Source organism: Erinaceus europaeus, chromosome 11 (assembly GCF_950295315.1).
Source record: "Erinaceus europaeus chromosome 11, mEriEur2.1, whole genome shotgun sequence".
Lineage (NCBI taxonomy): Eukaryota > Metazoa > Chordata > Mammalia > Eulipotyphla > Erinaceidae > Erinaceus > Erinaceus europaeus.
The window spans coordinates 63,970,095-63,991,536 of NC_080172.1; the positions used below are offsets into that span (position 1 = coordinate 63,970,095).

The 21,442-nt window shown below is 50.3% G+C and overlaps 3 protein-coding genes across 9 annotated transcripts in view; 2 read left to right on the forward strand and 1 right to left on the reverse strand.

Moving 5' to 3' along the window:
- The first annotated feature begins 1,095 nt into the window (after window positions 1–1,095).
- On the forward strand, window positions 1,096–7,762 carry PPM1J (protein phosphatase, Mg2+/Mn2+ dependent 1J). Of its 3 annotated transcripts, XM_007526951.2 has the most exons (10): window positions 1,097–1,468; window positions 3,046–3,160; window positions 3,872–4,159; window positions 4,431–4,543; window positions 5,519–5,603; window positions 6,383–6,501; window positions 6,723–6,786; window positions 6,939–7,046; window positions 7,152–7,303; window positions 7,448–7,762. In XM_007526951.2, the coding sequence occupies exons 1-10, from the start codon at window positions 1,143–1,145 to the stop codon at window positions 7,593–7,595; spliced, it is 1,518 nt and encodes a 505-aa protein (XP_007527013.1). In that variant the 5' UTR covers window positions 1,097–1,142; the 3' UTR covers window positions 7,596–7,762. The 3 variants fall into 3 exon arrangements, with proteins under 3 accessions (XP_060057848.1, XP_007527013.1, XP_060057849.1); XM_060201866.1 differs by lacking the exon at window positions 3,046–3,160 and having other exon boundaries at window positions 1,223–1,468; XM_060201865.1 differs by lacking the exons at window positions 6,383–6,501; window positions 6,723–6,786 and having other exon boundaries at window positions 1,096–1,468.
- Window positions 7,763–14,361: 6,599 nt separating this feature from the next.
- On the forward strand, window positions 14,362–20,776 carry RHOC (ras homolog family member C). Its single transcript, XM_007526949.3, has 5 exons — window positions 14,362–14,568; window positions 17,799–17,962; window positions 18,555–18,675; window positions 19,010–19,140; window positions 20,132–20,776. The coding sequence occupies exons 2-5, from the start codon at window positions 17,807–17,809 to the stop codon at window positions 20,303–20,305; spliced, it is 582 nt and encodes a 193-aa protein (XP_007527011.1). The 5' UTR covers window positions 14,362–14,568; window positions 17,799–17,806; the 3' UTR covers window positions 20,306–20,776.
- A 340-nt stretch (window positions 20,777–21,116) lies between these two features.
- The window catches only part of MOV10 (Mov10 RNA helicase), a 45,924-nt gene continuing 45,598 nt past the window's right edge, over window positions 21,117–21,442 (reverse strand). For all 5 annotated transcript variants that reach the window (XM_060201867.1, XM_007526947.3, XM_060201869.1 and 2 more), the window contains exon 21: window positions 21,117–21,424. In XM_060201867.1, coding sequence (XP_060057850.1) covers window positions 21,333–21,424 — 92 coding nt within the window. In that variant the 3' untranslated portion in view covers window positions 21,117–21,332. The remainder of the gene's footprint in view (window positions 21,425–21,442) is intronic.

Sequence of the window (21,442 nt, forward strand, 5' to 3'; positions counted from 1 at the left end):
TTCTGGGAGAGGTTTCAATGTGTGTGTGTGGGGGGGGGGCTGTGAGGATCATAGAGGAGAGGGACTGGGTTCTAAGGAAGTGGAGTCAGAGTGGAACCGTGCTCCAAAATCTAGAGGTGGAGCCAGTGAAATAACATAGTGGTTATGCAAAAGATACAGCAGTGCTCTGGTAAAAATAATAAATAAATAAATAAACAAAACCTAGAGATGGCCTTCACTGCAATAGCACTTTCATGGAGCCCAGGAATTTACCCCCAGCTCTGTAGTTCAAGACACTAGACTCCAATGGCATAGTTTTTAGTTATCATCCTCACACCACTCCCTTCTCTCACACCAGCAGTCTCAGCCAGAGGTGCTATCACACCAGGTGCTTCACACCTAGCAGGCTGGTGTCACCTTGAACTCATCCCGTCCTCCAGCAGGACCACCACCTTGTGCAATGAGACACCACCCTCCCGTCACAATGGAGGGAGTTCAGGCTGATGTCTGATTTAGAGCTCAGTAGAAACAGTCTCCCCACTTACTACGACCCTTCTCCAGTAACAGAGCTTCTTCTTCTAGCTTTTGCCCTTCTTCCGTAGCCAGTCAACAGGTCAGGTTGAAAGCTGTCAGGAGCTGCTTGTTGCTGGCTTTGAAAGTGACTGGGATCCATGTGGATTCAGTCGGCTAGGAAGGATCGTCAGTTTCCCCAATGAATGGGTACTCACGGGATGCACCACGAGACGAAACGAAAACACAAGTAGAACCTGAAATGGAATTGCCATATTGCACCCAAGTAAAAGACTCTGGGGTGGGTGGGTGGGGAGAATACAGGTCCATGAAGGATGATAAATGACATAGTGGGCGTTGTATTGTTAAATGGGAAACTGGGGAATGTTATGCATGTACAAACTATTGTATTTACTGTTGAATGTAAAACATTAATTCCCCAATAAAGAAATAAATTTAAAAAAAAAAAAAAAAAGAGCTAAGCGCCTAGCCCCGCTATAACTTCCGCGGGGCAAAGTTGGGGGGAGGGTCTGCCCCGCCGGCCCTCAGCCAATGGGAGGGCAGAGTAGGCAGGAGCTAGCCACGCCCACCTGGAGTCCTGGGGCGGGACCTTGGGGGCGGGGCCACGGCCGAGGGCGGGGCAAGGAGGCAGCATGCTAAACCGGGTGCGCTCGGCAGTCGCGCACCTGGTGAGCTCCGGGGGCGCCCCGCCTCCGCGCCCCAAGTCCCCTGACCTGCCAAGAGCGAACTCATCGCCAACCGCCGACCCTCCAGAAGCGCCCAGGAGCCCTCCGGCGAAGGCTGGGAGAGGGAAGGCGGCGCCGGAGAAGACAGCGGAGACTCGAGCGAGCTTCTCCCGACCGACCTTTCTACAGCTGAGCCCGGGGGGGCTGCGGCGAGCGGACGACCACGCCGGCCGGGCAGTGCAAAGCCCCCCGGACACCGGCCGTCGCCTGCCCTGGAGCACGGGCTACGCAGAGTGAGCGCCCCCCGGGGCACCCTAGCACCCTAGCTGCTCCCCTTGCCAGCCCAGTGACCCCGGCGCTGGGACGAATCCCGCTCGGGGCGCTCGGGGCCGGGCGCTACTCCTGCCCGGGACCTTTGCTGTCTGTCCGTCCTCTGGGCTTGGTCTGCAACCCCCACCCAGCCCCTTGTCAAGTTGGTGCAGCCTTCCTCAGGACCTTGCAGCTCGCTGATTACCCTCAGGACCTAGTTCCCTTCCAGTGCCCAGAGTGTTGTTTCCCTCGTGGAGGCTGGAGGGCCACAGGAAGGATGAATCGGCCGCTTCTCCGTCACAGCCCGGCAGTTTAATCACTAAAGGAGGATGGGGCTTTAAGGGGGGCGGGGGAGGAACCGGGTTCCCACTGAGTAGAAGAGATGGAGACTGGGGAAGACTCGCTCCTGGGCTTTCCAACCCCAGCGCCCCAATTCCTGTCCCTCTTAATGCTCCCCTCCCCCTCCACACCCAGAAATAGCCCGCAACACCCAGCGGCCGCCGGCTTCCCAGGGAGTGGGGGAGGGGCCGGCCCGGGAAGTGGGGTCCCCTTTGAACACCTCACGGCGCGGGGGACCTGCGCTGCTTAGGCGAGGAAGAGGAGCCCCATCACCACCACGACCCCTTCCAACGATTGAAGGAAACAGCCGGCTGGCTCCCAGGCCGCGAGTATTTTTAACCGTCAGCTGGGAAATGGAGCACTGAGGAGAGACGGAGGAGCTGAAGCCTTTAAGGTGGCGGCTGGTGTACCTGAGTCCCTAAGGTCCCTAGCACTACCTTTAGTTTCCTCTGTGGGGAAGTGTTGGGTATATATGGCGCCTGCGCAGAGCAGGTGGGCTCCCACCCCTCACCCTATTTCAATTCCTCTTTCCCATATCTGAACTGAAGCGCTTCCTCAGTGTCAAAGCAGCAGGAGCTTTCATTGTATGGTTCTAAGAGTGGGTGTGCCCATGAAGGTGGGGTACCCTGGAAGAGCTTATTGGTGTTCAACTTGAGATCTGTCTTGTGGCAAGCAGGAAATAAAATCTCCTGCCCTGGATTCGGTGAATTATCAATAGCTCACTTGGATAGTGTGCTGCTTTGCAATGTGTGCGACCCAGGTTTAAGTCCTGCTCCCACCGCACTGAAGGACAATTTGACACTGTGGTCTCTTTCATTCTCTCTTTCCCTCCCTCCCTGTCTCTACCAAAAAGAAAAAGAAGGAAAGAAAGATAGATTACATCCTGTCCTGCCCTCCACCCAGCTCTTGGTCTGACAGCACCATTAAATGTGATGCTTCCATTGCCTGTGATGGGGAACTGAGGCAGGCAGGTTAATGGATGCTGGCCTATCTATAAAGTGGTGAGTCCTGCCTCCCAAACAGGACTCCTTGTGCCTCACCCAACCTCTCTTCTCCCTTTGGCCTGCATCCCAGGTGGCTGTGACCTTTCTCAGCTTAGCCAGCAGGCCAGAGACAGCGTGTATGTGTGTGTGTGTGTGTGTGTGTGTGTGTGTCTAAGGTGGGAGTTTATTCCAGGGCCTGGTATGGTGTCCAGCCTGATGTGGTCACTCTGGCCTGGCAGGGTCATCAACGCCGGCAAGAGCCGGCACAATGAGGATCAGGCTTGCTGTGAAGTGGTGTACGTGGAAGGTCGAAAGAATGTTTCAGGGGCAACCAGGGAACCTTACGGAGGCCAGGTAAGCCCCCACTTCTTAGCCTCTAGAGGCACTGGAATCCCCAAGGATTCCTAATCCACCAGCTTTCTCCAATCTGGCACATACCAGTTTGATTCAAGCATGTCAGTATAAATGCTTAGTTTTTCACTTAAAATTAATTGCCAGCATTTGCTTTTGTATCTTCATATTTTCACAGTTTGGCTTTCTTTTTTTCCTCCAGGGTTATTGCTGGGCTCGGTGCCTGCACCATGAATCCACCGCTCCTGGAGGCCCTTTTTCCCCCCTTTTGTTGCCCTTGTTGTTGTAGCCTCGTTGTGGTTATTATTATTATTGCCATTGTTGATGTTGTTCTTTGTTGGATAGGACAGAGAGGAATGGAGAGAGGAGGGGAAGACAGAGAGGGGGAGAGAAAGATAGACACTTGCAGACCTGCTTCACTGCCTGTGAAGCGACTCCCCTGCAGGTAGGGAGCCTGGGGCTCGAACTGGGATCCTTATGCCGGTCCTTGCGCTTTGTGCCACATGTACTTAACCCACTGTGCCACCGCTCGACCCCCACAGTTTGGCTTTCTTGATGCTTTCTTTTCTTTGACACATACTAGGTCCTTGGTGAACAGTGAATAAATCAAAATTGTCTTTAATACCAAACTCTTGCTCCTATACAGAGTGTGTACACACACACACACACACACACACACACACATGTACTCACCTCCAATTTTTCCCCCAACAGGGGCTCTACTTCTACTACTGGGGCCTGTTTGACGGGCATGCAGGGGGTGGAGCTGCTGAAATGGCCTCCCGGCTTCTACATCGACACATTCGGGAACAGCTACAGGGCTTGGTAGAGATACTCCAGGACCCCTCACCACCTCCTCTCTGCCTCCCATCCACTCCTGGGACTCCAGGTTTCTCTGATCCTACTCACGTGGTTGGTCCTCATTCCTGCTCATCTTCACAGAAGGAAGTGACCCATGAGAGCCTAGTGGTGGGGGCTATTGAGAATGCCTTCCAGTTCATGGTGAGTGAGCAGCTTAGGCCAAGGGCCTGTGAGGTGGACACCCTGGTGAACTCTGAGTGGGAGTCAGGTGGCTGGGGCAAGGGGTTGATCCCTGGGAACCCACAACACTTTGAAAAACCTGAGCAGAGCTTGGCTCAGAGGGGAGGGAGAAGGTAGAATCTTCTTTCCTCTCCTCCAGTGTGACTTGGATACAGATGGAAGATGAGTGGACCCAGAACTTGTTCCTTATCTAGGCCCTCCCTTTTCTTCACCCCCACCTCCTCCACGGCAGGATGAACAGATGGCCCAGGAGTGGCATGGCCACCAAGTGGAGGGGGGCTGCTGTGCGCTGGTCGTAGTCTACTTGCTAGGCAAGGTGTATGTGGCCAATGCAGGTGATAGCAGGTATGGGTGTGTGTGTGTGTGTGTGTGTGTGTGTGTGTGTGTGTGAAAAGAACTATAAGGGACCATCCACTGGGATGGGAGGTAGAAGAGAGTGAGGTGGCGAGTGATAGTAATCAAAGATTGGTGACTCGGGGTGGTGCTGTGAATAAAGCATTGGACTTGCAAGCATGAGATCCTGAGGTTCTGCATTATTATTGGACAGAGACAGTCAGAAATTGAGGAAGAAGGGAAGATAGAGAGACTGAGAGACACCTGCAGCACTGTTTCACCACTCGCAAAGCTTTCCCAGTTGTGCCACCACTTGGCCCCCAAAGTTCTGAATGCTATCCCCAGCATTGCATATATTAGAGTAATACTCTCACTCTTTCTCCCTTAAAAAAAATTAAACAAATTGTTTATAATTTTTTATTGTTTATTTTTATTTAAAGAGATACAGAGGAAAAAGATATACAGAGAAAGAGATCATAGACTGATCAGCTCTGCTTTATGGTGGTGCTGAGGATTGAATCTGGGACCTCAGAGCCTCAGGCATGAAAGTCTTACATAATCATTATACTGTCTCTCTAACCCCTAACTAATACATACATTTATTATTTTATCTATTTATTTATTGGATAGAGAAGGGGAGATAAAGAGAGAGAGAGACCTGTAGCCAATTGTTTTATCCCTTGTAAAGCTTCCCTCCTGCAGGTGGAGACCAGGGTTTGAACTCAGGCCCTTGTGCACTTTAATGTGTGCTCAAACAGGTGCACCACCACATAGCCTCCCCCCACCTCCACCCAAAGCAAAGATTAGAGTTGAATAGGAGGGATCATATAGTTAAGGTAGAGCCTGGAACAGCCACTAAAGGGAGGAAAGATGGGAAGCTTAGATGAGAGACCTTAAAGGCCATTAGAGAGAGGAGCTGGTAGTTCTGGAATTTCTCATGAGAATACCGAGGTGAGTCAAGTTCAAACATTTTCTTTTTCTGGGCAGAGCCATCATTGTCCGGAACAATGAAATCATTCCAATGTCCAGGGAGTTCACCCCGGAGACTGAGCGCCAGCGTCTTCAACTGCTTGTAAGTAGAAAGGAAACTCTTGTGTTCTCCTTCTGCATGGACACTTTTCCTTCTCTGTAACCCCGGGTCCCCAAGAACTCTTATATTCCTGCCACAGAGCTAGCTCCTTATTGGGGAGGTCACTATGCAGGTTGTGGGTGCAGGGCTGAACTGGTGGAGGGTGCTGCAGGAAGGCATACTCTCACATGGCTCTAGCCAAGGAAGGAAGTGGAGTCAGAGGTGGGGGAAAGAAAAAACAAAGGCCCATTAGGAGCAGTATGGCTCAGTGCCTTCAAACACGGCCCTGCTGCTGGACAACCTAGGACTGAGTCCTAGTTCCAGTTGTTTGGCAATTCCTTTTTTTTTTTTTTAATATATTTTTTTTACACTTTATTAGTTTATTGGATAGAGACAAAGAGAAATTGGAAGGGAAGGGAGAGGTAGAAAAGGAGAAGGAGAGACACCTGCATTGCTGCTTCATAGCTCATGAAACTTTCTCCCTGCAAAAGGGGACCAGAGGTTTGAACCCAGGTCCTTGAGCACAGTCATGTGTCCACTTAACCAAGTATGCCACCTTCCAGCCCTGACAATTCCTTCCTCACACTGATAGTTCCTGCCTTTAGGGCTGTGTGGAACTTAAGTGAGTTAATATATGTTAATATTAAAGCAGTTCAGTTCTGCTATAACTAGCACCGTCTATACATGAGGGGAGTATATTGGAAATCTAATACCCCCCTTGGACCTCTGCTTTTTGACCCCCTTTGTCTACTCCCATCCCCCCACCCTCACCCCCATCCCAGGGCTTCCTGAAACCAGAGCTGTTGGGTGGTGAGTTCACCCACCTGGAGTTCCCCCGCAGAGTGCAGCCCAAGGAGCTGGGTCAGAAGATACTGTACCGGGACCAGAATATGACTGGCTGGTAACATTTCCCTCAGAGCTGGGGCCCATTTCTATGGCAACACAGCCAGTCCTTGGCCAGCAGCAGCAAGGTGGCAGCTGGAGGCTGGACCAGGCGTTGCACTGGGGGAGGGGAGTGGAATGGGAATGTGGCCCTCCCAAGGGGTTTATATGATGGACCTGACTCCTGAAGTGAGGAGCTTTGATGCCTGGATGATGCCTCCTCTACTCCCCCCTCCCCAGGGCCTACAAAAAGATCGAGCTTGAGGATCTCAGGTTTCCTCTGGTCTGTGGGGAGGGCAAAAAGGTAAACATGGTAGAGGTGGGAGTGGGCAGGAGAACCCACCACAACTCATCTAGGGAGGTGGAGGTTCTACCCAACAGCAGGGGTGGAAGACTCCAAGGCTTTAGAGGGCCTGGGAGAAGACTGGAGCAGCACCCCCTCCTTGTTTTCTATAGGCCCGAGTGATGGCCACTATTGGGGTGACCCGAGGCTTGGGAGACCACAACCTCAAGGTCTATAGCTCCACCCTGCCCATCAAGCCCTTCCTCTCCTGCTTCCCTGAGGTGAGCCATATGGGGGCCTCCTTGACCACACCTCCTCTCCTCTGGGGAATCTTTCACCCAGAGCCCAGGGTCTTCAGGTTCTCTCTCTACTCTCTTTCCCTACAGGTGCAAGTGTATGACCTAACACAGTATGAGCACTGTCCAGATGATGTGCTTGTCCTGGGGACAGATGGGCTGTGGGACGTCACCAGTGATGATGAGGTAGCCGCCACTGTGGACAGGGTGCTGTCAGCCTATGAGCCCAATGACCCCAGCAGGTAGGGCTTGTATGGAGACAAAGGAGTGCCAGTGGGGAAGAAAGGGGTAAGGGGAAGCAATACTTGTGGACCCACATGAGGGCCCGTGTCTCTGCCTTCCTGTATGCATGTTGGTATATGAATATGCACATGTGCTCCTGGCAGGTACACAGCTCTGGCCCAAGCTCTGGTCCTGGGGGCCCGGGGCACCCCTCGGGACCGTGGCTGGCGTCTCCCCAACAACAAGCTGGGTTCCGGGGATGACATCTCGGTCTTCGTCATTCCCCTGGGAGGGCCAGGCAGTTACTCCTGATGGGCTCAGCCCCAGCCCTCCCACCAGCATCCCAGCCTCTCCATGCTTCACCTTCCCCAACTCCAAAATGCTCTCCCTGACCTTCTTTAGTGACAAATTTAACTGAAGAAGGGATGCCAGTCAGATCTTCAAATCACAGCTCTTGGCAAATAAACCAGGTCGATAAAGGTGTGTGTCTTTATTTATGTTGACTAGAAACCAAGAGGCAAAGGAAGTATTGTTGGAGTGATGGGAAGCACTTTAATAAAACCATTTTTAAAATATAGTCTTGGGGAGTGGTTACCATACAGTCAAGATTCAAGACTCTACCCCCTACCTACAGGGGGAAGCTTCATAAGCAGTGGAACAGTGCTGCAGTTATCTCTTCCTCTCCCCACCACCTCCACACCATCAAAAAAAGGGGGAAGTGGCCATTAGAATCATGCAGGTGCTGAGTTGCAGCAATAACCATGCTGATAAAAAAAAATGTAATGTCTCTTAGGGGTTTATTTTATTTTGTGTTTTTGTTTTCTGTCATCTACTCTTTCTACTTCATGCATTGTCATGACTACTGTAGCTTCATCTATTTGTTGGTGTCTTCCAAATATGGACTTCCAGCCTAGACTTCTCCTGAGCTTTACAGCCACATGACCTAGTTATTTCCAGAACATGCAGACATGCCACCGGTGCTTCATCACAACTCACAGGTACTTCAGCTCAACAAACATCAAATTAAAGTCACGTTTCCCCATATACACAAGTTCCTGCTTCTGGCTCATCAGCTCAGCTGCTTGAGTTAAAATTTTCTGATTTGAGTGGGGGAGATAGCATAATGATTTTGCAAAGACACTCATGCCTGGGGCTCCAAAGTCCCAGGTTCAATCCCCTGCACCACCATAAACCAGGGCTAAGCAGTGCTCTGGTAAAAAAAAAAAAAAAAGTGGGAAAGATAGCATAATAGTTATGCAAAGAGACTCTTGCCTGAGGCTCTAAGATCACAGGTTCAATCTCCCACACCACTAAATAAAAGCTTTATAGGCAAAAATGTTAAAAAGAAGAAAAAAGAAATCTCTGATTTGATTGCCTTTACAAGCTTATCAATCACTATCATTTTTGTTGTTTTATTGCTACAAGGGTTATTGCTGGGGCTTGGTGCCTACACAGCAAATCCACAGCTCTGGGTGGCCATTTTTCCTTCTTTTATTTTTTGATAGGACAGATAGAAATTGAGAGGAAGAGGGGAAAATAGACATGGAGAGGAAAAGAGAGACCTGCAATACCAGCTTCACTGTCCATGAAGTAAAGGTGGAGAGTGGGGATCAAACCCTTGTCCTCATGCATAGTAATGTTATCACTAAGTTTTAATGTTTATTGCTGTGGCCCAAAAAGTGATGCAGAAGATAAAGCATTGTACTGTCAAGCATGAAGTCCTGAGTTCTATGTTTTGGCTCTCCCTCCTCTCTTTCTCATTAATAAGTAAATGCTTAAAAGATGAAATAAGGGGGCTAGTGGTCCTGGAGGTGGTGCAGTGGATAAAGAAAGCATCAGACTCTCAAGCATGAGGTAATAAAATCTTTTTTAAAAAAGTGAGCATATATATATATATATATATATATATATATATATATATATGGAGAGAGAGAGAGAAAAAACTGGCAGGAGTCAGGCTATAGCACAGCAGGTTAAGCACAGGTGGTGCAAAGCGCGAGGACCATCATAAGGATCCCGGTTTGAGCCTCCAGCTCCCCACCTGTATGGGAGTCGCTTCACAAGTGGTGAAGAAGGTCTGCAAGTGTCTATCTTTCTCTCCCCCTCTCTGTCTCCCCATCTCTCTCAATTTCTCTCTGTCCTGTCCAACAACAACTTCAACAATAAAACAAGGGCAACAAAAGGGAATAAATAAATATTTAAAAAAAAAAAAACTGGCCACTGGGAGCAGTAGGCTTGTGCAGGCATCAAGCCCCAGTGATAACCCTGGTGGTAATAAAAATTAATTGGGGGCCAGGCGGTAGCACAGCGGGTTAAGTGTACATGGCACAAAGCCTAAGGACCAATGTAAGGATCCTGGTTCGAGCCCCTGGCTCCATACCTGCAGGGGGGGTCTCTTCACAGGCGGTGAAGCGGTCTGCAGGTGTCTATCTTGCTCTCCCCCTCTCTGTCTTCCCTTCTCTCCATTTCTCTCTGTCCTATCCAACAACAACGACAGCAATAACAATAAGGATAGACAACAAGGGCAACAAAAGAGAAAAAATGGCCTCCAGGAGCAGTGGATTAGTAATGCAGAAACTGAGCCCCAGCAATAACCTGGGAGGCAAAAAAATGAATAAAATTTAAAATATTTATTTATAAAATTAATTAATTATAAGGGTTAGGAGGTAGTTCACCTAGTAGGGTAGGTGCCTTACCCAAAGTCCCAAATTCAAGCCCTACACAACGTGGGAATACTACATCTCTGGGGAAATTCCATGGATGGTGGAGCAATGCTATAGTGTCTCTTCCTATCTGTCTGAAATTTTAAAAATGAATGAAAAAGCTCAGAAGCAGTGGAATTATACAAGTGTGAGTCCTCTGTGTTTCAAAAAGTCATGACATTTTTTTCTACGAGTCATGATTTTTCCAACAATCCAATATATTTAACATTCCATACGAATCTATTTATACCACTGTCACTGACCTAGTTCTTTTTTTTTTTAAGACTTTATTTATTTATTTATTTATTAATGAGGAAGATAGGAGGAGAGAGAAAGAACCAGACATCACTCTGGAATGTGCTGCCAGGGATTGAACTCAGGACCCCATGCTTGAAAGTTCAAAGCCTTATCACTGTGCCGCCTCCCGGACCACACTGACCTAGTTCTTGTATCAGCTTCTTAACTCCTTTCCTGTCTCCAGGCCATGCTCACTCTCCCCCCTGCCCCCAGTATACTAGGGACATAGCAGCTGGAATGACCTTTCACAGTGTGAATCCAAATTGGTTACCTCACTCAGAGAATACTTCAGTGGTTTCTTCTTTTTTTTTTTTTTTATTTAAGAAAGGATTAATTAACAAAACCATAGGGTAGGAGGGGTACAACTCCACACAATTCCCACCGCCCAATCTTTCAGTGGTTTCTTAATGTTCTTAGACTACAAACAGCTTAAGTGCAACATTTAAGGACCTTGACAATTTGACTACTGCTCTTTTCTCTAGCCTCATATCTTACCATCACCAATCACCCTCAAGGGGTTTTCATAATTCTATAAATTTGTAGTAGTTCCATTTAAAATTGACACATTGATGGCATGGTGAACAAAGTATTGGACACTCAAGTTTGAAGGCCTTGAGTTCAATCCCTGGCAACACATGTGCCAAAGTAGTACTCTGGTTCTCTCTTTCTTATAAATAAATATTAAAAATAAATAAATTGAGGGGCTGGGTGGTGGCACACCTGGTTAAGTGCATGTGTTACAGTGCACAAGGTCCTAGGTTCAAGCCTCCAGTCCCCACCTGCAGAGGGAAAACTTCATAAGTGGTGAACCATGGCTGCAGGTGTCTGTCTGTCTCCCTATCTCCCCATTCCTCTCAATTTCTGGTTGTCTCTATCTAATAAAAATAAAGTTAATACCAAAAAATAAAATCAGTAGATCATCTTTTTGGTTTTCATTTATTTATTTATTCATTCCCTTTTTGTTGCCCTTGTTTTATTATTGTAGTTGTTGTTGGATAGGACAAAGAGAAATGGAGAGAGGAGGGAAAGAGAGGGGGGAGAGAAAGATAGACCTGCTTCATCACTTATGAAGCGAATCCCCTGCAGGTGGGGAGCTGGGGGCTGGAACCGGGTTCCTTGAGTCACCTGCGATTAACCCATTGCGCTACCTGACTCCCAATAGATCACCTTTTTAAAACTTTTTTTTTTCCTTTTTACCAGAGTACTGCTCAGCTCTGGTTTATGGTGGTGCAGGGGATTGAACCTGGATCCTCAGTCATGAGAGCCTGTTTGCATAACCACTGTGCTATCTACCCGTGTCCTTAAAGAACATTTTGGGGGCTGTGCGGTAGCGCAGCGGTAAAGCACACGTGGCACAAAGCAAGGACCAGCATAAGAATCCTGGCTCAAGCCCTCGGCTCCCCACCTGCAGGAGAGTCACTTCACAAGTGGTGAAGAAAGCTTTGAATTTCTCTCTCCCTCTCTGCCTTCCCCTCCTCCCTTGAGTTTTTTCTGCCCTATCCAACAACAACAGCAATGGCAACAATAACAACCTCAACAAAATGGGGAAAATGACCTCCAGCAGCAGTGGATTTGTTGTGCAAGCACCAAGCCCCAATAATAACCCTGGAGGCAAAAAAAAAAATCTTTATTTTAAAAGGGGAGATTTATTCATTTTTATGAGAGGTCTCTGACAGATGCACTGGACTTCAGGCATGCAGCTCCTGTACTCTACCATTTCACCACTTCCCCAGTCTATACTTCACCTTACCTAGAACATTTCACCTGTCTTCCAGGGCTGCCCCATAGCACATGTATGTCCATGCTACAGTGACTGCCTAATAGTTGTCTCTCTTAGCATGAAGTAGTAATTAAGGGCAAGGACTTTATCGTCATGTTATATGGGTTCTGGTGCCATGTCCAACACCAGCTCTGTAACCTAGTTTCAATTTGCTTCTCAGTAAGATGTTGATAACATTGCTACCTCATAAGGTTTCTTGTAAAGACTAAAGTAGTTCATATATATATATAAAGCCAGAGCCATATACTAAGGATTCAATAGCTGTTAGCTACCTTTAAGTGTCTGTATTCTAATTTTTAGACACCAATATCTTTGTAAGCAGAAATTAATCAGCACTGAGCACAGAGCTCTCAGCTCACCCTCAACTAAAAATTTTGATGAGGTAAGAAGCCTAGAGACTGAGCCAATGAAATAGCTCACTTGAATAGTGCACTACTTTGCCATGGACTCAACCCGCATTCAAGCCTCGTTCCCACTGCATTGAAAGAAGCTTCAGTGCTGTGACCTCTCTAACTAAAATAAATAAAGCTAAAAACATAAATAAATATACTGCACCAAAGCAAATGACTCTGGGGAGAGTGTGGGATGGTGGAGTTTCAGGGCCTGGTGCATGATGATGGAAGAGGACCTACACTGGGGATGGGGGAGTATTTTGTGAAAAAACTGAGAAATTTTACTGATATATCAACAACTATACTTACTATAAACCATTAATCCAATAAAAATACATATTAAATTGAGTGAGCAGGTTAAAAATAAATAAATGAACACTAGAGACCAAACTGCTATGAGTCTCAGTCTCATCATTTACCAAATATGGCGATTTGCACTTTAGGTCTTTGAAGTCTATATGGGACCAGATCAGTGTCAGAGAGCATGCTCATCATATACCAGACACTGGATTCTCTCTGCGGCTCAACAAAATAACTGGTATGGCCAGGAGGTGGCGCACTTGGTTAAGCGCTCACATCACAGTGGGCAAGGACAGAGGTTCGAGACCTTGGTCCCCACCTGCAGGGGGAAAGCTTCATGAGTGATGAAGCAGGGCTGCAGGTGTCTCTCTGTCTCCCTCTCTCTCTATCTCCTCTCCCCTCTCAATTTCTCTCTGTCTCTAATAATAAACAAATATATATATATTAAATAAAACCAAAATAACTGGTGATCAAAAACAATCTCCCAGGAGGTGTCACAACAAGTAGAGTGGTGGATTTGCATGCATGAGGTCTAGAGTTCAGTCCCTGGCACCATCTTTGTAAAAACAATTCTCTGCTTCTCACCTCTATAACATTTTTAAATTATTTTACCAGAGCACTGTTCAGCTCTGACTTATGTTGGTGCTGGGAATTGCACCACTTGTGAAGCAGTGCTGTAGGTGTCTCTCTGTCTCTTCTCTGTCCTTTCTCTCAACTTCTTGTCCTAATTAATACACTTAAAAAAAAAAAAAGAGTCTGTAGCGCAGCGGGTTAAGCACAGGTGGTGCAAAGTGCAAGGACTGGCTAAGGATCCCGGTTCGAGCCCCCAGCTCCCCACCTGCAGGGGAGTCACTTCACAAGCGGTGAAGCAGGTCTGCAGGTGTCTTATCTTTCTCTCCCCCTCTCTGTCTTCCCCTCCTCTCTCTATTTCTCTCTGTCCTATCTAATGGCGACAATACTAACTACAACAATAAAAACAAGGATAACAAAAGGGAATAAATAAATAAATAAATAAACCTTTGTTTAAAAAATTGTGAGGTGGGGCTAAAAGGTTTAGCCTGGGGCTAAAATGTTCTCAAAGTCTTTGAGGCTGGTAGATGGTGTCCTGTGGTACTTATTCGGTTTTGTTTGTTTTGATAGTTACCAGGGCTTAGCCACTGAAGGTCAACTTTTACACATAGAAAGAGACAGAAAGACAGAAGGAGCGAGGCAAAGATAACACAACACTAAAGCTTTCTCCCGGGCAGGGGGTGGGGAAGAGGATCCAGTTTCAAACTTGGGTCGTTTGCATGTACAACAGATGCATTAGCCAGGTGAACTATCTGGAGCCCACTCGACTAACATTCTTGCATCAGCGGGTGGGCATCTTGGGGCTCCTTCCTTTCCTATCCTTCCCCCCGCTTCGTCTTCCCCGCCAGGTGCCAAATGAGGGGCTAGCGCAGGTGGCTGTCGACCACGTGGGGGCAGCCGCGGCCCTTCCACCGCCCCACGCGGCGCCTCTCAACTTTCCGAGGCTGTTGTGCGGGAGGAGCTGGAGGGCGGAGCAGAGGCAGAGCTCCAGTCTCCCGCCCCTCACGCCGCCTCTCCGCTGAGTTCTAGGCTCCCCCACACTCCCTGCCGGCGCCTCAGACCCCCGGCCGGGGCGGGGCTGGGACCGGGCGGGCGGAGCCAAGAGCTTCTCCCCCGCCACCCTGCCTGCCCGCCGGGGGACCCGCCCCTCCGGCGGCGGCGCTCAGGAGGGCGGGGCGGCGGGCCCCTAGGGTCAGTCTCCGCCTCGGACACCGGCCGCGCAGCTGGAGGCGGCGGAGCAGCAGGTACCGGGCGGGGTCCGGGGCTCGTCCCAAGGAGGGCACTTTCCCGCTTCTCCGCTGGCAGGAGAGGGGGCGCGGCGGCAGCTGGGCTGGGGTCGGACGACTTGGCCCCTCCCTGGGTTGCCGCCCGGGGTCTTGGAAAGCTGGCCCGCAGGGCCTCTGGTTCCTGGCGTCCGGGCCGGCGCCCCAGCCCTGCTTCTCCCGGTGTCGGGACCCCGCAGGGCGGCGTGGCCGCCGCCTGTCCGCGAAGAAGTCCCGCTTCAGACGCTCTCGCACCCGGGCCCGGCGACTGGGTGGACCTGGGTAGGGTGGGGGCCCCGTCCATGTCCGGATGCGAGTGGGAATTTCCCCGGCCCAGAACGGTGCAATGGCGGGAATAGGGGCGGAGTGTGACCGGTGAGGCTGCTACCCCTCGGCTGGGTCAGGACGCGGCCCTTGACTGTTCTGGACCCGGCTTGGGGCGGGGGGTCGGGCGATGTGGGGAAGGTCCGCCCCTTATGCTTGTGTATAAGAACCCTCGGCTTGCTAAACACTCCCCCACCCCCCAGCTCTTGTGTGCATAAGAATCTCCTAACCCCCTCCATGCTTGAGTGCCTGTGTAAGTGTAAAAAGTAAGAATCTCTTAGTTCCTAACTTAGACTTCCCAACCTGGCTGAAGATTATTATCCTGAGTACTACCCTGAGCACTACCTTCACTCCTGGCTTCCCTTCCCCCTAATTTGCTCATTTTTTAAATTTTAACTAGAACCCTGTTTAACTGGCTTATGGTAGTACCAAGGATTGAACTTGGAGCCTCAAAGCTTAAGGCAAATCTTAGCATAACAACCATTGTGCTGTCTTCCCAGCCCTCCTAGTCTTGGTTTACAAGTTGAGCTCTGATTCTTTTCCTAGGCATCCTGGGTGGTCAGGGTACAACCAGCTCCCAAGTCACCTGGAAATCTAGAGGATGACTGAGAGGGCTTTCCTTCAGGGAAGGCCCCAGGGATTGTAGGCTCGTTCCTGATCTTGTGGGGTTTGATTGCGCCCCTCTTAGGGTCAGTAAGGCGGTTCCTCTAGGACTTCCTCTCAAGGGGGAGCTGTTGTCTTGCCCTGTTGGTCTTGGGCCTAGCGTCCAGCCTAGCCTGGACTCCGCTGGTCCTGGCCCGGCTCATCTAGGGACCCTAATGCCACTTTGTGCTCACCCTTGCTGCCACTTAGACTGCCCTCTGGGACTGGGCAGACATACCTTTGCCCAAGCCACTGGTATTTTATCCCAGCAGCGACTGACACAATAGAACTAGGAAGAGTGAGTTTCCAGGAAAACCCCCATTTAGGGAAGGATGGTTTCCATTTTTGTAAGGGTGTATATTAGTAAAGTGAATGATTTCTTCTTCACCTTTTGGAGGAGGGGATCAGGGTTGGGAGCCCCTTTTGCAGTGAGCAGAGGGTGACTGTGTACTCCTGTGAATTCTCTGACTCATATCCACTTCCCCTCATGGCAGTTGTGTGCTTGTTTATGTGTGGAGGGGAGAGGGGAGGGACCCTCCCAGGATCCCACCATTGATGAGAAAGAACTAACCTTGGATGGAAGTGTTTGCTTCCTAAAAGGCTGAGGCAGGAGAGGGTGAGGGGTGGTGGTGAGGAAAGAAGTTCAGCCCAGTTTGACAGGATGTGGGGCTGAGAGAAAGAGCCAGCTTTGTGGCCTGTGATCAGATTACCATCCCTTCTTTCTTAACTGCTCCCATCCTGGTTGGTGTTGGAGCTGGCCCTCATTTGTCTTTTTTGGGTGGACTCCTCCCTCTTCCCAACAGCCTGGATTTTGTCTCAGCTCCAGAGCCCACCCTCTCTTCCTCCCAGTCTAGACCTAGGAACCTCAGCTGGCAGGTCAGTTTGGTCCCCTGGAGAGAGAGGAAGTATAATTGGCTGGGCAGGGGGCTGGGACGGTGTGATGAATTCTGCAGATGCTTGCTCAAGTGTGCTGAAGCTGGGGACACAGGGAACCCCGGGAAGCTGACTCCCTTCCCTGAGTCACAGGGAGGGGTGGGCAGGGCCTTGAATGAGCAGGAGGAAGGGGCTGTTCCAGGGAGTGGGTGGAGGTGATTCCCCAGTGGATCATTCTCTATCGCCCTGCTGTGGTGGATGCATGATTCCCTACAGTGTGGCCATTGTCCCCTGCCTGAGGCTGAGTGACCCAGTGTTGCTGCCAGGCAGGGTGGGGGTGGAGGGACTGCCTGAATGTGGGCTGCAGGGACTGAGCTTCCTTTGTGTAACTTGGGACTTTGGGGACTAGGATGGGGTGGGTATGGCTAGTGCCATGGCCACTGCCCTGTCTGGGTGTCCCTCTCCTGTTCTTACCACCTCTGTGAGGTGAGGAGAGAAACAGTTCTAGAGTCATGCAGCCTTGTCCCTGTTACCACTCTCAATATACAGTTTATTTCAGCCTGTCAAAAAGATGGAAACTGTACCACCACCTAACCCCTTATCAAGACTGAAGATTTTTGTCAGAATACCCAACACAGCACCTGGCACTCAGGAGCTCAGTGAATAAGATAGCTTGTCTGGGTAGTGTGCCTGCTTTGTCGGGCTCATGGGGCACCTACCACACTGAAGGAAGCTTTGGAGCTGTGTCATTCTGTCTTATTCTTTGTATTTGAAAAATCAGTATGGAAGATTGAAACCCCAGGGGTGACAAATCACCTTTTCCTTACCCACCTGGTAGCCAGATTCTGTAAATCTGTGGTCTTGGAGAAGGGTTTCTTATTTGTGGTTGGGTGGGCATGACACCTGCTTAGTGTGTGCTAGCTTGGCCCTTAGTGATTGGGAGACTTAAAAAGCATCAGCATCCTGGTAACAAAGGAAGTTTCTCAGAAACCCGGATCTGTATAAGCAGCTAAAAACTGTCTCTTCAGTATTTGTCCCGGAGCACCTGGCCTCCTTGGTGTCCAGGGCCCACACACCTGGTGACGGAATTGATTAGATCTCCTGTTTTTCCACTGGCTATGGGGCATTCATTCAGCTACCACTAATGCTAGGAGAGAGCCAGCTCTCACCCTGAGACTAGGAATTTCAAGCTCACTTGCTTCGACAATTGATTCATGGCAAAAACATGCCTGAACAAGCCCCGTTTTCTGCCTTTGCTTGATATTGGTTTCCAGGGGGCTGGGGTTGATTTTTTTAAGGGGGGAGGGGATGTGACAAAAGTGTGTTTTGGAGCTACTAGCTTTCCCCTAAATCCAAGACCTCTGTTTTGCCAGCCCCAGCCATGGCGGCCATCCGAAAGAAGCTGGTGATTGTGGGGGATGGGGCCTGCGGGAAGACCTGCCTTCTTATCGTGTTCAGCAAGGATCAGTTCCCAGAGGTCTATGTCCCAACTGTCTTTGAGAATTACATCGCCGACATAGAGGTGGACGGCAAGCAGGTGAAGGCAAAGGGCCCCCTTATCACCCTGCCTCAGTCACTTGCGGGATATGGTGGGATGTCCGTGTCCTTGCTCCACACTCCCTACTGGGGCCAGTGAAGACTAAAAAGTGAACCTGCAGCCTTAGGAATCCTGGATGCAATCCCATGGTGGCTCTATAATGTGGGCCCAGACCCTTTGACTTGGATACGTTTTTTTTTTTTCCAGAGCACTGCTCATCTCTGGCTTAATGGTGCTGCTAAACTACCATGCTATGAACCTCACCCTTCCAGGCCTTTTGCCTCTGAACTTAAGAATCCCCCACTGCAAAATGGGAACAGTACGATGTCCACTAAACCCAGGGGAGGGGTTGTAAGGATTCAGTTACTGTCACAATGAATGGCACCTTATAAACTACAAAGATTAGTCGGGTGTTTCAGGATTTAAAAACTTGCCTGATGTATATGTGAGTGATTAGTATACACACACACAGGTGCTCACAGATGCTGTGAACCTAAAGGACCTGTGGTTTCAGATAACACCTCTGGGCTGCAGGGTGGGGTGTGTGTCCCTGAGGCCTTCAGGCTGGCTACTCACTGGCCCTTTGTGTCAGGTGGAGCTGGCTCTGTGGGACACAGCAGGACAGGAAGACTATGACCGCCTGCGGCCTCTCTCCTACCCCGACACTGATGTCATCCTCATGTGCTTCTCTATTGACAGCCCGGACAGCCTGGGTATGGTTAGGGGCAGGGGCTCGGAGGGAGGAGATAGAGAGCCTTGTTCAGAGACAGCTCTTGCCTTGATCCACCCCAGCAAGCTTCAGAGGCTGAGGTTGTGGGAGAGGGATTAGGGAGGCTGTTAGCCTCCTTACTGTCCTAACTGGTCCTTGGAGGGTGAGGGTTTGCTGTGAAGGGGATGGGGTACTTTGCGCTATGGAAGGAATAGTCCCTTGGACCAGCCTAGTAAAACTGCCTTGGGATAAGAGTGTCCTGGTTGGTGGGTGGTGGGAGGTTGTGGGCAGAGCCTTCTAGCCTAAGTGGATGCATCTGCTGGGACATGTCTGTACAGAAAACATTCCTGAGAAGTGGACTCCAGAGGTGAAGCATTTCTGCCCCAATGTCCCCATCATCCTTGTGGGGAATAAAAAGGATCTGCGGCAAGATGAACATACCAGGAGAGAGCTGGCCAAGATGAAGCAGGTGGGTGGGGCTGGTGGGCTGGAAGCCCTCAGAAAGAGTCCCCATGGAACCCAGCTCCGACTCCCTCATCTGCACAGGCAAGGAGGGAGATACAGAAGAGTTCATGGCATCCAATCCAGTATCTATTGGAACTGCCAGAAAGTGAAGTGACTTATCCAAGGTCACTAGGCATTTTACTTAATTCATGCCATGCCATCCACTCTGGAGTCAGGCCTGGGGAGGTTGAATAACTCCCCTGTCTTCACAGAGACAGCTTTCTTTTTTTCTTTTTTTTAATTTCCCCCCCCCCCCTTATGTTGCCCTTGTTGTTTACTGTCGTTGTTATTATTGGATAGGACAGAGAAGTCGAGGAGGGGAAGACAGGGGGAGAGAAAGATAGACACCTGCGGACATGCTTCACCGCCTGTGAAGCAAACCCCTGCAGGTGGGGAGCCAGGGCCTAGAACCGGGATCCTTACGCTGGCCCTTCCACTTTGGTCCATGTGCGCTTAACCCGCTGCACCACTAACTGACTCCCAACAAAGAAAGCTTCTTATGCTGTAGGTTTCACTGGGGGTATATGGCTTGAGCTGTCAGTTCACCTGGGAAAGTGTGGGCTGACAAGAATTTAGATGAGAGGGCATTAATAACTGCTGGAAGAAAGGCCCCAGAGAAAAGGAGCTAGAGGACTAGAGCTTAATAGACAAAAGCCAGGGTAAGACTATAAACTGGTGAAGTCTTACACAGGGTCAGGCAGAACTCAGGCAGCTATGAACTGGAATAAAGTGAGAGTGGAGACACATCAGCAAGGAGGTACTGATGACAATAACAGGGTGTATGCCTTAGGGTAGAGTGCTGGAGGTGATCCTATATGTAAACAGCCCAGCTTATCTTACCCGGAAGCTGCACAGGGTGGGTAGGGTGTGGAATATGAGCTGGAAATCATTGTTCTGCTGGGGTGGTGTCCATGGAGTCCCGCCTCCTTTTCACCTCTCACCTTCTGTTTTCCCAGGAACCTGTTCGATCTGAAGAAGGCCGGGACATGGCAAACCGAATCAGTGCCTTTGGCTACCTCGAGTGCTCAGCCAAGACCAAGGAGGGGGTGCGGGAGGTATTTGAGATGGCTACTCGGGCTGGTCTTCAGGTCCGCAAGAATAAGCGCCGAAGGGGCTGTCCTATTCTTTGAGATCCTCAGGCCTCCCCCTTCTTCCCTGCACATGGGTGCAGATACTACCACCACCACTGCCCAGCCACATTCTCTTAGGGCTTCTTGCCCAAGGCTCCCTTTCCTGGCTCCTTGGGGCCCGGGACTTTATCTGGTTTCCCCTATGGGCAGTGCTGGCATTTTGCCCCTCCCAGCCTTCTGGGAACAGGGGCCTATACCTTGTCCTCCCTGAGGCCCTCTTCCTGCTGCCTCGGTCCAGGGGTGGGGATCTTCACCCCCAGGCCTTCCCTGGAGGATCATCACACACCAGCACTTTACACTCTTCTGGCTTACAGGAGTGTCTGAGGTGGGGGACTTGGAGGCTCTATCCCAGAGTCATATCCCCCTCCCACCCCCCAGTGTTTCTGCTTTGGACCAGGGGCTTGTCTCTGGCTACACTTGATGGTGGTGATGGTGGGGGAGGCACCAATAAAAGCCAGACTCCCTACATGATGTATGTGGCAGCTTCCTGTCTCTGTTCTGGTCCGTCTTGGCCCATCCCCTCCCTCCTGGTTTCAAAGTTGCTTGCAAAGGCCAGGCTGGGGCAGGCAGGGTGGAGCAGAGGATGAGGTCATGCCTGGCTCCAGGCCTGGGAGGCGGACTTGGGGCGTGGTCTAGAGTAAGGGCTAAACTTAGAAGCCTGTGGGTGGCTTCCCTACAACCTCCCACCAGGGCTTCTTCCTCAGGACTTGGGGGCAGGGCTTCTTTCCAGTGGAGTGAGGCCTGGCCCTGGTGTGAAGCCTGCCTTCCCCAGGGCTTGGGAGCTGGGGCCAGGCTGAGAAGACAGGGAAGCTTTTGCATAGACAAGATATGTTTTCAAGAGTTTTTCTCCCTTTACCCCCCACCCTCCCCCAATTGTTAGCAGCTTGAGTCATTTTCCCCAGCAGGGGAGGGGGGGCGGATAGCTTGGGCTGTAAACTCCCCAGCCCTCAGGTCTGCTTGCCAAGGTGTGGGGTTTGGGGTTGGGTGGTTAAGGCTTGGCTGGTGGCTAGAAGGCCCGCTACTGTGTTCAGAGTTCATTCCTCCACTCTGGCTCCACGTGCAGGGACAGACCACCTTCACCCTCCTGCTCTTGGGGGAGGTAGTCTTGAGTTTGGGATCCTAGAATAAAAAAAAAAG

Bases quoted from the DNA above. Each gene is read 5' to 3' on its own strand.
- PPM1J (XM_007526951.2), top strand. From the start codon at position 1,143: ATGCTAAACCGGGTGCGCTCGGCAGTCGCGCACCTGGTGAGCTCCGGG. The intron at 4,544-5,518 runs GTATGGGTGTGT...TTTTCTGGGCAG, and splicing joins GCCAATGCAGGTGATAGCAG to AGCCATCATTGTCCGGAACA. The intron at 6,787-6,938 runs GTAAACATGGTA...TGTTTTCTATAG, and splicing joins TCTGTGGGGAGGGCAAAAAG to GCCCGAGTGATGGCCACTAT.
- RHOC (XM_007526949.3), top strand. From the start codon at position 17,807: ATGGCGGCCATCCGAAAGAAGCTGGTGATTGTGGGGGATGGGGCCTGC. The intron at 17,963-18,554 runs GTGAAGGCAAAG...CCTTTGTGTCAG, and splicing joins TAGAGGTGGACGGCAAGCAG to GTGGAGCTGGCTCTGTGGGA. The intron at 19,141-20,131 runs GTGGGTGGGGCT...CTGTTTTCCCAG, and splicing joins AGCTGGCCAAGATGAAGCAG to GAACCTGTTCGATCTGAAGA.